This window comes from Pygoscelis adeliae, unplaced genomic scaffold, assembly GCF_000699105.1.
Source record: "Pygoscelis adeliae isolate BGI_AS28 unplaced genomic scaffold, ASM69910v1 Scaffold339, whole genome shotgun sequence".
Classification (NCBI taxonomy): Eukaryota; Metazoa; Chordata; class Aves; order Sphenisciformes; family Spheniscidae; genus Pygoscelis; species Pygoscelis adeliae.
This window is the reverse complement of record NW_008825544.1, coordinates 100,252-116,461: the sequence shown is the minus strand read 5'-3', so window position 1 is coordinate 116,461 and position 16,210 is coordinate 100,252. Positions and strand designations below refer to the sequence as shown.

At 47.8% G+C, this 16,210-nt stretch overlaps 1 protein-coding gene across 1 annotated transcript in view; it reads left to right on the top strand.

Moving 5' to 3' along the window:
- OCRL (oculocerebrorenal syndrome of Lowe) overlaps window positions 1-16,210 on the top strand; it is a 22,521-nt gene that overhangs the window by 1,835 nt on the left and 4,476 nt on the right. The window contains exons 4-18 of the mRNA XM_009332000.1: window positions 169-279; window positions 356-451; window positions 861-981; window positions 1,070-1,231; window positions 1,792-1,893; window positions 2,369-2,483; window positions 5,386-5,502; window positions 5,654-5,841; window positions 7,404-7,515; window positions 8,542-8,651; window positions 9,647-9,782; window positions 10,725-10,835; window positions 11,142-11,307; window positions 11,526-11,761; window positions 15,186-15,209. Coding sequence (XP_009330275.1) covers window positions 169-279; window positions 356-451; window positions 861-981; window positions 1,070-1,231; window positions 1,792-1,893; window positions 2,369-2,483; window positions 5,386-5,502; window positions 5,654-5,841; window positions 7,404-7,515; window positions 8,542-8,651; window positions 9,647-9,782; window positions 10,725-10,835; window positions 11,142-11,307; window positions 11,526-11,761; window positions 15,186-15,209 — 1,907 coding nt within the window. The remainder of the gene's footprint in view (window positions 1-168; window positions 280-355; window positions 452-860; window positions 982-1,069; window positions 1,232-1,791; window positions 1,894-2,368; window positions 2,484-5,385; window positions 5,503-5,653; window positions 5,842-7,403; window positions 7,516-8,541; window positions 8,652-9,646; window positions 9,783-10,724; window positions 10,836-11,141; window positions 11,308-11,525; window positions 11,762-15,185; window positions 15,210-16,210) is intronic.

The window sequence follows — 16,210 nt, the reverse complement described above, 5'->3', positions numbered from 1 at the left end:
GAAGCGCAGGGAAACTAGTTTAGGTGCAGGTTTCTATCGGAAGCAATAGCTGGAAGTTGGCTTTCGTTAATGAGCTCAAAGGATACCTAGAAAGCCTGGTCACTCTCGGGGCATAATATCTGTGAACCAGCCTTGACTGACTCTGTGAGTCTGTGTTTATGCCTGAAGCAGGCTGTAAGGTCCGGATACAAGGTGATGAGACAGCGGAGCGGCTCTTTGAAATCCCTGATGAGGAGCGTTGCTTAGGATTCCTTTCAGAAGTGCAGAGCATACAGGAAGGTAAGCAGAGCTATAGTTGCGTTTGTGAAATCCTCTGGCTGCCAGCAGTTTCTGACGGGGCTGATTTTTTTTCCAGCCCACCTGAAAGCTTCTCTTCCTGAACCTAAGGACTCGGCCAGCTGGCATCAGGTGGAGAAGAACCTCCCAGGTCTATTGCAGGCCTCTTCTTCGGGTACTGTCACCTCTGTATGCTCTGTGGTCTGTACGGTAATGGGGCACTCGGGGATGGGCAGCTGTGTCTGACCCTGCACTCAGCAGTCTGGCCTCTGCCCCATTTCTTCACTTCACGTCACCCTGCACAAAATAAAACGTCTCGGTCCTCGGATTCTGTTGCCCTGGACCATTCATTCCTTCTTGAGTGCTGTCTTCTGCCTAGTGCCTTGGTTTGTCTATGTTAAGCTCCCTCCTGCCTTGACTTGCGGTGAGTACCCCTTTCTCTCATTCCCTGAGGCTGATGACTTGTTGATATATTGCTATTATCATTTGCTTTTTCACTTTCTGCAGAGTTGTATTTTTTCCTTCTTGATCTGAGCTGCTTTGAATTGTTTCTCAGGGCATCGCGCTTGGTTTTTTCATTATAGGAGCTCTGGGGTTTGAGGATGACTTCAACGCTCTAAGCCTAGAAGATAAAAGAAACATGCAAAACCATCAAACGGGATCTCGCCGGGAGCCCCCACCTCCTCCCGTGCCTCAAAATAGGCAGTAAGTAATGTGGTGAATCTGTTCCCTTTTTCCCTTCTCTTCCTAGACAGCAGAACCAGTTTTAATTCTGCTTTTGCTTCCTTCCTAGATTTCACCGAGAGAGAGAAGGTACATCAAGAGACCAGCCAAAAGTGACCAACACTATGCGCAAAATGTTTTTGCCCAGCACCCAGTCGGGACAAAGAGAAGGCCTCATCAAACATGTGCTTGCCAAGAGAGAGAAGGCATATGTCAACCTTCACAACTTCAGGTTAGAGCTGTGGCTGAGGAACAGCGTGCATAGAGACAAAGCTGTTGAATCTCTTCTGTGAACTCAAATCTAGCCCAGGTTTGAAATCTGGCGGCTGCTGATGTGTGGCCAGCCTGGGCGGCTAGACGCGGGTCGGTGCAGACTGAAAGTCAATAAGTGCCTGCGGTGCAGCTTCTCCTTTTGCGTCTCTTCCCCTGTGTGTGTCAGATCTCTTGACCCTCAAGTAAGACTGAAGCAGTTGGGCAGAAAGAGGATAAAGGCAGACATCCCACCACACTGTCTTAGTGTTGCCCCACATGACATCATGCTAAAAGAGCCAGATGTTCGCCGGGCCCGGTGAAATGTCTTTAGTTTTGTAGCATTCTGCAAAATCCCCGAGATAAGTGTCACTGAAAATGAGCCACGCCTAGAAGAATTTTCAGTTGCCCCACAGTTGGCACGGCCCTGCGCATGTGTTGTGTCTGCTCCCGGCCTGAATGCTGCTGCGCGTGCACTGGAGAGGCTGGGCTGGTGCGGTTGTTACTGTGTTTTCTAACAGTTCAGCTGCTTTTGTGTCGTAGATTTTTTGTGGGAACGTGGAATGTGAACGGGCAGTCTCCAGACAGCAGCTTGGAACCCTGGCTGGTGTGTGACACAGAGCCTCCAGACTTCTATTGCATCGGGTGAGTAGCCATGACCTCACATTTACTTAGGGTGCTGGGTTTCTTGTTGCTTTTGCTTGGGTACTGGTGGGCTGTATTTGTTTTAAGTTCCTGTCGTGTTCTCAGAGGTTCCACAAAGCTGAGCTATGTCTCAGAAGAGCTGTCTGAGGGGAAAGAGCCATTTGGATGAGGCAGAGTATCGAGTTAAACGAGGCCGGCGTGACATAACAAAATAGATTTTCCTTGAGGCATCCGCAGAGCTCTCTGGTCGTCCTCTGCCTAAAGTCATACTTCTCAGAGAGATGGTTGCTGGAGTGTATGGCAGTAGGGTCTCAGAGGCACTGTGGTGAAATTCTGCTGCTTTATTTAGCAAGTGGGAATAAGGAGCTTCTCTTCCAAGAAGAGCTGTTGCTCGAGGTTTCACATCGGACCTTCCTGTAGAAAGGGGATGATCTGCAGGAGAGGTGGGATGTGCTAAGTTGGCTTGGTTTTTTAGGTTCCAGGAGCTGGACCTTAGCACGGAGGCCTTTTTCTACTTTGATTCTGCAAAGGAGCAAGAATGGCTGGCTGCTGTGGAGAAGTCCCTGCACCCTCAGGCTAAGTATAAGAAAGTGAGTTCTGTTCAGTGCTTGGGGTCTTGTCGTGGAGTTGGCGTGATGGGAAGGAAAAGAGAAATGGGCTTCCCCTTTCCTCACCTGACCCAAAGAGCGGTGATTGGAGAAACCAAGGAGGTATACTTGGCATGTGTGTACCTGTGCGTGATGAGGCAGAGTATCGAGTTAAACGAGGCCGGCGTGACATAACAAAATAGATTTTCCTTGAGGCATCCGCAGAGCTCTCTGGTCGTCCTCTGCCTAAAGTCATACTTCTCAGAGAGATGGTTGCTGGAGTGTATGGCAGTAGGGTCTCAGAGGCACTGTGGTGAAATTCTGCTGCTTTATTTAGCAAGTGGGAATAAGGAGCTTCTCTTCCAAGAAGAGCTGTTGCTCGAGGTTTCACATCGGACCTTCCTGTAGAAAGGGGATGATCTGCAGGAGAGGTGGGATGTGCTAAGTTGGCTTGGTTTTTTAGGTTCCAGGAGCTGGACCTTAGCACGGAGGCCTTTTTCTACTTTGATTCTGCAAAGGAGCAAGAATGGCTGGCTGCTGTGGAGAAGTCCCTGCACCCTCAGGCTAAGTATAAGAAAGTGAGTTCTGTTCAGTGCTTGGGGTCTTGTCGTGGAGTTGGCGTGATGGGAAGGAAAAGAGAAATGGGCTTCCCCTTTCCTCACCTGACCCAAAGAGTGGTGATTGGAGAAACCAAGGAGGTATACTTGGCATGTGTGTACCTGTGCGTGTGTCAAGTATGCCAAATTAAATCTGGAGAGTCTATTTCCTCTCCCAGACAATTACGGGAAATTTTGCCAGTGTGATTCATGGTTTGAATGCAAACCACTTGACAGACCAAGTCATTCAGAGAAGCAAGCGAATGATTCAGGAGAGGTGGGATGTGCTAAGTTGGCTTGGTTTTTTAGGTTCCAGGAGCTGGACCTTAGCACGGAGGCCTTTTTCTACTTTGATTCTGCAAAGGAGCAAGAATGGCTGGCTGCTGTGGAGAAGTCCCTGCACCCTCAGGCTAAGTATAAGAAAGTGAGTTCTGTTCAGTGCTTGGGGTCTTGTCGTGGAGTTGGCGTGATGGGAAGGAAAAGAGAAATGGGCTTCCCCTTTCCTCACCTGACCCAAAGAGCGGTGATTGGAGAAACCAAGGAGGTATACTTGGCATGTGTGTACCTGTGCGTGTGTCAAGTATGCCAAATTAAATCTGGAGTCTATTTCTGCCCCACAGTTGCAGGGGGATATTGTGCTTTGAAGTAGAAATCTATAAAGGTGGGGATCAAAATAACTTTATAAAATACGAGGTTGGTGTCAGGGAAGTAGTATGCGCAATAGAATCATAGCAGTGGGTTCAAGTTCTTTATCTGTGTTACCCTCTCACCTTTGTACTATAGAAGCAAGGTGTCACTTGAGCTGGTAAATTAAATTAATAGCTTTTCCTTGAAGGAATGGGATAATTTATGAGGTGAAATCTTCCAGAGGCGGCTGCCTTGGGACAGAATTGCTTCAGTTGTGGCAGCAGGACTTTATTCTGGCTGGTTTAGAGCAAGCTGTTGTTTTTTCTCTCTGCTGTAGCAAACCTTTCTGCTGTAGGTACCAGCCCTAAATACATTAACTACTTTCCCCTTCCTCCTTAGCCAATGCATTCACTGTCACGCCCCTGTCCTGCTTGCTTTTGATTTGAACTCGGTGGCATGTGTTACAGGTAATCACAGCAGGAAAACAGAGCACCTTGCAGAACTGAGACTCACCGAGAGGGAGCCAGGGGTTATGACCTGAACTGCGGAGGGGCTCATGTTCCCGTCCCTTTGCTTTACTTGAGTTTTAGGTGAATTTCTCCCACCCTCGTGAAAGGGAGCGAACAGGATCTGGCTGCAGGCAGGGGGAAGTGACTGAAACTGTAGACAGGACTCGCGGCTGCATGCAAATTCCACTCCTGCAGAGTGGACTGAGTGCTTGGGCTCTTCCAGTTGAATTCTCTGACTTCAGCTTCTTCCCTCACTACATAGACTTAATCCCAACACATCTTAACGTTTTTATGCCTCTAAAGTGAGCGTGTAGACTTTGCTCAAGAAGATTAGGCCTTGTCGCTGGCTTTCAAAGTTGTGACCCCGCTGTTTGAAGGTACAGGGAGGTCATGGACTGGCAAGTGCATTGGCTTAGCACGTGTAAAAGAATCGGCGGCAGACCTGAGATCCCTGCTGGGACGGTGCACGTCAGCACTGTGTTAACACCTGTGGGTTGAGCTCTGCAGTAGAGGAGAACCTCTTAGCTCCAGAAAGAGACTCTTTTCATTAGAGAACGAGTGTTTTCTGAGGAGCAAACAGTTTGTATAGCTCGGAGATGGCTGCCTTTCGATACCCCGTGTGTCAGGCACGTTTGCCTCGGGAAATAAGAACTTTTCTGTCCGTTCCCCTCTAGCACGTGTCACTGGCTCTGCTGTAGTTCTGAGTAAGCAAAGGTGAGCACCGACTCCCAGCTGGACCTGCAGCCCTCAGCGACAGCCATAGCCAGCAGCTCTCTGCGACATGCCTAAGTAGAGCACCCGGTATCTTCCTCTGGTGGTTTTGCTGATTAGAGCACAACTTAGTGTAAAAGGCTGAGACTTCACGAACACGTCTGCTACGTGTTTGTTAAGTTTCTGTTACCTCGCAAGACAGCCCTGTTTGTCGGGAAGCACCAGAATGGGGAATGTAGTGAGCTCAGCACAGCTGATGGCTATTGGGGGATGATAGATTGTCCTCCAGAACCTTGCTTTGGGACAGGAGGCCCTTCGGGTGGTGTTGCAAGCAGGGATTGAGTACAAGACGTGATGGGGAACGGGGAGATCCAGAGAAGCAGAACATCCGGCGGAGCAGGCAAATCAGAGCTGTGTTTCCACTGCCTTTCTGGGAACTCAGGATCCCTTTTATTTTTGCAGGTGCAAATGGTCCGTCTGGTTGGGATGATGTTGCTCATATTTGCTAGGAAGGATCAGCTGAGCAATATCAGAGAGATCATGACGGAGTCTGTGGGCACGGGAATCATGGGAAAGATGGTGAGTCACTGAGGCCAGTTTGTTGCTTCCGTGTATCCACGCAAGAAAGGGCACAGCCTGGTTTTGTTCACCTGTCTGTGCCATTCCGGTCTCCTCCCCGGTGCCTCCCCTGCCGCCTTCTCTAACGACCGCTGATACCTGCTCTCCCCAGGGCAACAAGGGCGGTGTGGCGGTGAGGTTCGTGTTCCACAACACGACCTTCTGCATCGTCAATTCCCACCTTGCTGCTCACGTGGAGGACTTCGAGCGGCGAAATCAGGATTATAAGGATATCTGTGCTCGGATGAGTTTTGTAACCCCTGATGACAGTCTACCTCAGCTCAACATCATGAAACACGAGTAAGTTTGTGTTGCTGTTTTCCCTTTTAAAGTGGTGTTGAATAATCCAAATCAAGTCAGAATCACAGCGACAGGAGATTTCGTGCAGATAAGTTTTCTGGCTTAATAATATGACTGAAAATGCCAAGGCCTCTGGTGTGCTAGAGCTTCTGCAGTCAAACTGCGTGGTCACCTTCTTGCTGCGGTGACTTGTCTGTCAAGTCAGAGACACTTGACCTGTCTCTAACGGCCCTTTCCTTGCATGTTGTGTATAATACTTCCATTTCAGCAGGCACCGTTCCTGAGCCAATGGCTGAACGTTACAGGGCTTGAAGAAACCGAGGTTGGTTTGTTTTGTGATGGGAAATGGGAGTATGAGTAGGGGCAGAAAAGGGATAGCAGGATGGGCAGAGGCTATGCTGTTTAGGCTTTTTTGAGTAACAAGTGCTTACGATTGCTGTTTCAGTTTCTTTTTAAATCAATTGGGTGATACGCAGCTGATACTTGATTATTTTTTTTAAATTATTATTATTTTTAATGAGGTGACAGTGGTGCCAAATAATCCAAATCAAACTCAAATGTGTACAACAAAGCATATAAATTAAGTTTTCCTAGACCTGATACAAATGATTAATACTTCTGTAGTTAACATTTAAACCATTTAAAAACTGAAAATAAAATGTGGTGTGGATTAGTACAGAAAAAACTTCAACTATTAGATTATCCTTCATAATCCACTAATGGAAATTTTTGAGGTTTGACTATAAACAGGAAGAGCTTTGATACTAGAGAGGGGTTTAGATTTTAACCTTTAAATGAAACCTTTATGGAGTAATGAGTGAATACCACAGATGTTTCTTTAGCTGCTGGTAATGAGAAAGCTGTAGGTCTGTTTGAAAGCCCAGAGAGGAGCAGAGTAAGAGCAGGTGCTGATGAGTGAGGTAGGACAATAACATTTTGGAGGTCGTAAACTCAACAGGAGCCTAACTCTGCTTTTGCCAATTCTGCATCAGTCAGTCTTTGCTAGGTAGATGATACAGTAGTGGCCTGATCTGGTTGAAAGAAAGGCAGTGGAAAAGGAACTGGTAAAACCATGGTATCACACGAGGTATGAGCACGCAGATACACGTGCATCAGCCTGCCTAACTGGTTGACAAGCAGGCTCTGCTTAACGAGCTCTGCCATTGCCCTCTTCTGTACACAAGGAGAGCCTGAATACTGGGTGGATTTTGTGTAGCTTGAGAGGTTATGAAGCTTGGTGAGATTCACTGGTTTCACTTCATTAGAGAGTTGGTGGTGTTCTCAGGCTTTTTTAAGACTGAGGCAAGCTCAAGTGTCTCCCACTAAACTAAGTCTTCGATCCCATGTGGGATTCTAAAGGAGATGGACTTAGTACCGTAGTGTCTGCTGCCGCTAGAAATTTCTGCTGTCAGACTCGATCTTTCATGTCTTCTTTTGTCTTCCATGTGTCTCAACCTTAATCACCAGCAACAAGCCATCTATTCTCCTGTGCCCCTTCTTCCCTGTGTGGCCTGCGATCCTAACTACTGGCTCTTCTTTTCCATGTTTGTCTTTGTTTTCAGTGTTGTCATCTGGCTAGGAGACTTGAACTACAGGCTTTGTCTCCCTGATGCCAGTGAGGTGAAAAGTCTTATCAGTAAGAATGAGCTTCAGAAATTGCTGACATACGACCAGGTCAGTGAACTCCGCTTACGTTTGCTCCGTACTTGTGAGGTCGTCTTGGTTTAAGATGTGCCTGTGCTTGGGAGGAGCTGGCAGACACTCTGCCATAGACGCTAGACCCTAGACAGAGCTCTGGGTGTCCTGGTGACATCAACCCCCTAAACAAAAATAGACCGTACATTATACCGGGGTTAACTGGATGACTCTGGCAATTACCGTAGAAGTGTCTCTGCATCTCATTGGAAGAGTTCTCTCTTACGTACAGACTACAAGCTAGAACGTAGGAATTTGTAACAGCAACAAAAGCTGCTGTAATCAGTGTTCTGGAAGAGGTATTGATTTGGAGACCAGCGCTTGTAGCCAAGGCTCCCTGCTCAGCCAGTCTGACCTAAATTCTGTGCTGTGGTCTTCCCTGCTCAGCATTTCTTTGCAGCACACTGAAAACCGAGACAGCACCAGATGTGCCTTTAAGATGAAGGATTGTACCTGTGAAACATGAACAGAAATAGTGTGATATCATCTCTGACACACTACTTAACAGTAAATCTGATTGATTCTGTTCTGTGGCTCTTTTCTGCTGTACTGCGGAGCTTCATGCAGAAAACAGCTATAGCTTAGATTTTTGTGAGGAAAACAACTAGGAAATTTTTCAGAAAAGTAAATGAGAAAAGGAAAGTAGTGACAGGTTGTCAGCCAAGCGCACTCCTGGAGGCTTTTGCTAAAATGATTGGTAGTGAAATATTAATGATGGTGATGCTTAAGCCTGAAAACTAATGAAGGCATTTAGCACAAGTGGAGCAATTAATATTTCCCTTAACTATTGTTTTATGCTTTCTGCATGGTCTGGTAAGCAGCGCTCTGCCAATTTGTATTCAGTCTGTTTAGAAAACATTCCACTGATGTGTCGAATTTTTACCTTTGTTAAAGGTATAAGGTCTGAGAGGCAGTTTGGGGGATGTCTGGTGAATCCCATGGCCACAGGTGGTTTGTTGTTTTTGTTTTTGTGGTTTTTTTAAAAGTGTTCTTTTTCTGCTTTAGCTGAATATTCAGCGCACTCAGAAGAAAGCATTTGCAGATTTCACCGAGGGAGAGATTAAATTCATCCCCACGTATAAATATGACTCTAAAACAGATCGCTGGGACTCCAGGTAAATCGGCTGTCAATGGACATACTTACCTATGCCACAAAAACCGCTTTCTCACAAAACTTGATTTCCTGCTTCCTAGAGCTGGAAATAACCTCTCAGCGTTATGGTGATGGCTGGAGTGCACAGACAAGTTTGTACTCCTTCGTTTCCCCTGCTTTCTGAAATAAGCAGACCCTGTATACGTTGACCAGGCACATGCCTTATACCTCAGTTGCTGCTGATTCCAATAGATGAAGGCAGGTAAAGCATGAACTCACAGGTGGCCCTGCACTGGAGGGTTTTTTCTGCTACCAGGGACAGACAAACGTACAAAAGGAATTGAAGAGATAAGGAAACACGCTTTCTGAGTCATCCTGTCCCCTGACTTGCACAACTGCAGGGGTGGCTACTCTGCGATAGCAGCAGTGGTTCCTGCTTGCCGCTCTCTGCTTGGTGCCTCCCACAGACTTTTATGCATCTGCTGCAGAAGCTTGCTCTAAATGGAGAAACTCACAAGAAGGAGTTTCAAACCATATAGCGCTTGGATTTTACTCTGCCTTTGTTTATGAATCAGCACAGTAGTTAATCTGGAGAAAGGTAACCCAGGATTCAGACTTCATAACATAATAGTAATAGCTGAGTAGACTTTCCGTAGTGGAAACCGTAAGCAATGGATCAGATTGTAGTGGGCAGAAAGATCTGGCAGCAAAAGAAACTAGTGCAGCTTGGGTCACGGTACACATGGCTTCCGGCTGTGGAAACAGTCTTGTTTGAGGTTATTCTGTTTCCTGATGCTGGAAAGGATGGCAATTTTAGCTACTGTATAGGGAAAGGGGAAGAGAGCAGAAGAAATAACATAGTATTCAAGTTGAGGGAAGTGATAGGAGTTCATCCCATCACTGCTGATGCAGTCACTGACGGTGGGGGTGGAGGGAGCTGCCTGGCTGGGAAGAGGAACAGCTTGGATGGTTTATTAGGATTGTTGGATTTCCCTGGTAACCTGTTATTCTTTGTAGTGGAAAGTGTCGTGTGCCAGCGTGGTGCGATCGAATCCTTTGGAGAGGAGGGAACGTAAATCAGCTCCGGTATTGCAGTCATATGGACCTGAAGACTAGTGACCACAAGCCAGTCAGCACACTTTTCTGCATCGGGGTAACTTTTTTTTATATGCTAGGGTAGGATCACAATATTGTCACGCATTGCTTCGGGAGGCGGTTACATAGCCAAGGCACCTCTGCTAATGCTGTTGCAAGGGGACAGAGTAAATAAAAATAAGGTGTGTCCACTGTGTAGGTGTGCTGCTGTTTGGGAGCTGTGCCAGCCTCTGCTCCGCAAACAACTCGGCAGCTGCCATCTTCATGTGCAATGCAGCTTAGCTGTGTAGCACCGGGACAGTGTTATGCCACAGTAATGCAGGTGATTGCTGGAGTTTACCCGAGCAGGTGTAGTCATGTAGTAAATAGAAAGCCATTCCCATTGACTGCTTTAATGATGCTGCTTAGCTTCTGGGGTATAATCCATGATATCTTGTACTAGGATGGGTGAGCTACTGTTTTCTCTCCTCTGCAAGGAGACACAGCAGAAACCTGTAAATGGTTGTGCCTGCTGTTGCAGTGTTGCCTCTGATGTGTTGAGCGTGTCACTGGTTCGCATCTGAATTTCTTCGGTGAATGGCTGGCAGCAGATCTGGGTTTCCTAGCTTACTGAATAGAGACAGTCCGTGTCCATTTTTGCTACCTCCTGCTCCCTAGGTAGCGCAAGTTTCCTTAAAGGAGAGCTTTTCTCCTCTTCCTCTGGAGAATCATGAGTAATGCTGCAGGATGCCAATGCTGTCCCACAGAGGTCACCCCCAGTAATCTCCCAGTAGTGTGATCCGTGGCCAGAAAGACCCTAGTAACATCTGTAGAGGTAAAATATGCGTAAAGTTGCATATGCAGCTTGGAGGTGCACCCATGCGTGCAAATTCTCTTAGCCTTTCAGCTGCAGATAGCAAGTGCTTAGAGAAATATTTCACTTCTGCAGTTTGCTCATGATCAAAAGAGTTCCTGTGAAGCTGGTCAGAAACTTTGCTGAGTGTTTTCTGATCTTCCACAGGTAAAGGTTGTGGATGAACAGAAGTATCGGAAGTTGTTTGAAGACATCGTTCGTATAATGGACAGAATGGAGAACGACTTCCTTCCTTCACTGGAGCTAAGCAGGAGAGAAGTGAGGATGAAACCTGAATCACTGTCCACTTCCCAAACACAGCAGCCTTAGAAGTGCTAGGACTACTTTTAAAGACTTTGATTCAGTAAACTGGATTACAGGAAATTTAACTTTATCTATTATCTCATGATCAGGAATTGGATTTCAAGGGACATCTTGTCTTGGCCTCTTGGCAGGTCTTCTGTTAGGAGCTCTGCATTGTGTGGGCACTTCTCAGTCATGGGTTGCCACTGCAGAGGCTGGGTGCCGAGCTGCGTGTCCCATCGTGGCCACTAACGTGATCTGTGTTTTCTCTTTGCTCTGCAGTTTGAGTTTGAGAATGTGAAGTTCCGTCAGCTGCAGAAGCAGAAGTTCCAGATCACCAATAACGGGCAGGTCACCTGTCACTTCTCCTTCATCCCAAAGCTCAACGATAGCCACTACTGTAAGCCATGGCTTCGGGCCGAGCCTTGTGAAGGTTACTTGGAGCCAGGTGAGTTTTACCATGGTTTCTACAGTGTGTACTGGTATAGACTGCCACTCCATCTCCATTCAGACCTTACCATCTTTCCTGTGTCTCACTTTTCTTGCCATCATCCTTGTCTGTTTGTCTTTCTCAGTTTTGTGGCCTTTGTCCCTGTCACTATGTTTGTCCTTCTCATCGCTTTTGGAGAGTGTCTACGTGTTCTTGAGAGGTCCTGTCTGTTGCAGATGAGAGCACGGACATCTCCCTGGACGTGTACGTCAGTAAGGACTCAGTAACCCTTCTGAACTCTGGCGAGGATAAAATTGAGGATATTCTTGTCCTTCACTTGGACCGAGGGAAGGACTATTTCCTTACCATCAGTGGGACCTACCTGCCCAGCTGCTTTGGCACCTCCCTGGAGGCCTTATGCCGGATGAGACGACCAATCCGAGAAGTTCCTGTCACCAAACTCATTGACCTGGTGAGTAGCAGCGTTCTGGAGCAGCTCTCTTAGCAGGGAGAGAGCATATTCCCTTCTGTTTACTCCTAAAAGCAGGAGTAATGCCTTCAGCTGTGCTGGCTCTGAGCTGATTTACTTTTTCCAGAGCTTGAGGTGCTCTTTTATTATTTCCCTCCACCACAACCAATGGCTTTTGACAGCCTGTACTTTATCCCCTATTTCTGAGTAGGTTCTAAGTATTGTTTGGTGGGACAAAAAAGTGATCCCAGCACCTTGTGTTTTGTGTTACTGTCATTTTGGTGCTGGCAGGCTCAGCTGTGTGGCACTGGTGTGTCGTAAGAGGTATGATGGAAATGCTCTCCTCCGAGGTGCCTAGGCTTCTTCTGCAGTGACGAGGGCTCCAGGATCCTTTTCCTTCTGGACGCTTGTGGCATTCGCACGGCTCAGGGGAAGGAACAAGCAGAAGCAGGAGGACCGAAGAAAGGACTTTGATGCTGTTAGGTGAACTGATGAGCACAGCTCAGCAAATGGCCAGTCTCGCAGCCGCTCTGGCCAGTTCCTCTCACACCGACCGCAGTGAGCAAGCTCTTCTGTGGTGTAGAGATAACCGTTTCTCTCCCCAGGCTTCACCGGCCCCTCGCATCAATATTCATCCTTCTGAAGCCACTTGTGTGCGCGTGAGGGGGTGCAATTGTGCCTTAGTCACCTTTTGTCTTTTTGGTATCTCATGGCTGTTTCTGAGATTAAGCCCTATTTTGGGGATCTTAATTCTTGTTTTCAGCCTGCGTTCGTTCCTCTCTTCTGATGGCCTTTTCTGCCCTTGCTTCAGTGAGGTGTAGCAGTTCCTGAGTTTTAGTCTATTTACCCATTCTTGTTTAGCCAGGAAAGCCATTTCTTTTTTGTTCACCTGAAAGATTAGCCCAGTTCTTTTAGTCTCTCTGACATGTGATACCTTTCCTCTCTTCTCCTGTCTTGCAGTCTCATCCTTACGTGCATTTTTTTTGTCCAGTGAGCTGCTGCTTTTTCACATCTGTAGATTTGACAGCTTCCACTCCCATCTGCTTACACTTCTTTCTCTTCCCTTCAGCAGCTGCACCGTGCCTCTTGCTGCCTCTTCCAGTTCCCACCTTTTGTTGTAGGTGTCTACTTTTCTCACAGGCCCAACGTACAGAAAGGCTGTTTTTATAGCAGAATTTTGATTTTTGTAATCACAAGATCAGGCTAAGCAGAATCCAGGGGGCAAGATATGGTGTTTGCTGCCTCACTTCAAGCAGCTGTTGCAGGCCTCGGGCTCCTCATGCTTTTCAGGATACGACTGAAGGTCAGTCTTGTTCTAGAAATGTGTTGAACTTGGTCTGGAGCGTTTCATCAGTCTTGGTGGCTTTTCCACCTGCTTTTTCCTGCTCAGTGCTCAGCACTGACTTCTTGTGTGATAGATAGGAACTCGAAGAGAGACTGTTAGCTTCTGCCCTCACAGACACACACTATTACTTTTCTAAGTGCACTTTGAGGCTTCTTCTGCTTCCTTTACCTATAGGTTTCCTTCTTCTGTTATTCAGTGAAACGTGTAGAAGTACAGGAAGCAAAACAATTGGAGAAGAGCACCCTGTCCCAGTATCTGCAGCAAAGAAACAGTCTCTTGTGTCAGTGAGGTCAGTGTGACTGCAGGACTTCAATCGGAACATGTTAGGCAAGCTCAAGGAATACGGTGTATAACGGCCCAAAGCAAAATTTAGCCACTTAAGTTATAAAGCTACTGTCATGTTAGAGCTATTTTAGGTCTGTTGGTTTTCATCATACCTGTGAGTTGAGAAATTCCTGGAGACAGGACAAGCTGAGCACTTTCTGCAAGGGAGAGTGGTGCACGTGCTAACCACTCTGCAGCCCAGAAGCATTTTGGTCCAGTTATGTGTGTTTAGCTGATGTTTAGACTGTGTGCAAGGAAGGCAGTGTGTTTGGGTATTAAGAACCATTTTCCCTCCTGCGCTTCCGTAGTATTAGGGCTTGTCATTCACTGCATCAAGCATTTTTCTCAGCCTGGCTAGACTGTATCTGTTGCCTTCAGCAGAGGGAGATCCGGAGAATGCAGGTCAGTAAGGGTCTGAGAGGCAGTTTCATGCAGGATAGTGAAGTGTAGGTGGGAGCTTGTTTGGAAATGGCTCTCCTAGTTCACCTGGGAGAAGCTGCTGTCACTTGAGCATCTCACCTTTAGGATTTCAGTATTAGTGTCTCATCCTATTTTTCCTTGGGATCCTAGTGTGGGCTTTAAAAAGCCTCTTGAAGAATCTTTCTCGGGAACAGGTTAGTCTCACGGAGCTAATCGTGCTGAACGCTACAGGAAGAGAGGTGAACAGCAGGGCAAGCAGTCAGGTAGGTGGTAGCGAGACTGTTGAGATGACTCACCCAGTTATGAAACGAGCCTCTCTCCTGTGCAGCGTGGCTATCTGGCGTCCCAAACCTGTGACTGCGGTCCCTCCCCCTGTGCCTTGGAAGAAGAACCTGCGCCAGCTCATATTTGGAGCAAGCTGTTCTCTGCAAGAGTCCGGTCTGTTGTGGCTGAGTTAAAACTCAGTGAGCCTCCAAAGGAAGCAGGCACTGCAGAAGTCGCAGGGGAGCCCGAGATGCTGCTCCCTCCCAGGCATGCCCTGTGCCGTGGCGGCTGCGGCTGTGTTTCCAGATCAGCCCTCGAATGCGTTTCGGTTGCTCCCACCCTGAAAGGTCGATCTGCCAAAACTCAGCTTGGGCAACCTGCTTCTGTTTCCGCCTGCGGACTCCACTGAACAGTGTCTTATGCTGCCAGCCTGCACTGCGCTGGTCAATGGATGCTGCGTTGCAGGATCGCCTGAGGGATTGGACAGGCAGCCTGGAGGGGGCTTTGGCATGCTCCTCCTTGCAGTGTGTTAATGCTATTAGGTTGAAACAGACGAGCAGCCTGGGGTTTTGAGCACAAACACTCATTTCCCTGACTATACGCAAAGCTGCTTAGGGGGCCTGTTAGCTCCACAGCTGCCACACACTCAGAAATACAGATTTAGCCTAGTGAATGTTTTATCTCTGGCCTGGTCACAAGGGAAGATAGCTGAAATAATACAGGGATATTTACTTCTGACCAGGAAGATTCAAGAAGGGGAACTTCTTCCTGGTGGACACCTCTCATCTGCCTGCGGCCTGACTGTTTGCTAGGTAGTGAACAGTGGTGCTGCGAGGTCCCTTTGAGGAGTTTGTAGAAATCCTGACAAGGTTGCGCATCATGTGAGCAGGATTTTTGCTAATTGGCAGGCAAATCTCTCACCGCAGGTTTAACTTTGGCCATGTCAGCAAAATGTGCGAAGGACCTGGCATTCAGTGGGTTCTTGTAATGCAAATTAGGTTTCTGCTTAATCTGAGAGTGCATTCTCTCTCTTAACGATACTTTTTCCTCTTCTCTCTTTCCCACTGCTCTCAGGGAGAAGACAGCTTCTTAGAAAAGGTAACTCAAGCAATTGCTGGGGAAGTCTGCTTCTCAATGACTTGTTTGTAAAGAATGAGAGTTTTCCCTTTTTTTTTCTGCTGAAGAGGGAAGGGGAGGTGGGTGCAGAGGGAGCACTTGTTGCAGCAAAGCCTCCTTAGCACAGCTGTGGGCTAGATGAGAACATGTAGGAGCACAAAGTGACCCCGTAGCCAAGATGGGCCAGCCCAACTGAGCTGCTTAAAGCTCACCAAACTTGCTTTGGGAATAAAAAATACTCTCCTGATCCTAGCAGCAATGATAGGTATTTCCAGAAAAGATTGGCAATCTTTGACATACCTGAATTAGCTCTAACCATGCACATAAGATGGGGTTCACCATAGCACCCTCTTCAGACATGTGGGGAGAGGGCTGAATTAGAAAGCTGAAGCCTTTTGCTCTTTCCATCTTGTTGTCTCCTTATGGAAGCTGAGGGAGGGCCTCGCATAGGAGGCAGACGTTCCTCTGCTTCCTCGAGCAGCAGAGCTTGGGCTGCCGGCTCTCATAGCCACCGATGCCTGAGCAGGATCGCTGGTTTACTTTGCGCTTGTGCCCTGCGCTGGAGGCCAAGCGAGTCAAATCTGTCATTCGAAGAGCAAGTGGGAGACGCTGGGGTGTGTGTGGCAGCGTTGTTCCTGCTCTCCCTGGGCTGTCTCAGACGTTTGGTAACTTGTTTGAGCTGGCTCTGTGCGGGCTTCCCGGGCTGGGTGACTTGTCCCTCTCCAGGCTCAGTGCAGTGGCAGGGTAAAACAGGAGAGGGAACGGACGTCTCCTCTCCCAGAGGGGACTGAACTCGGGTGTTGAACCAGATAAAGCTCCCAGACCCCTTCCTAGCAGTGGGGAAGGGAGGAGTTTGGTCCCTGCCTCCTGGGACCATCCTTTTGCAGAGCATCTTCCTTCCCGCGGAGCGGACACGGACGTGCCTTGCCTTCCTCGCTCACGGCAGGAGAGGGCGCTCGGTGCCTGGGCAATGCACAAGGAAA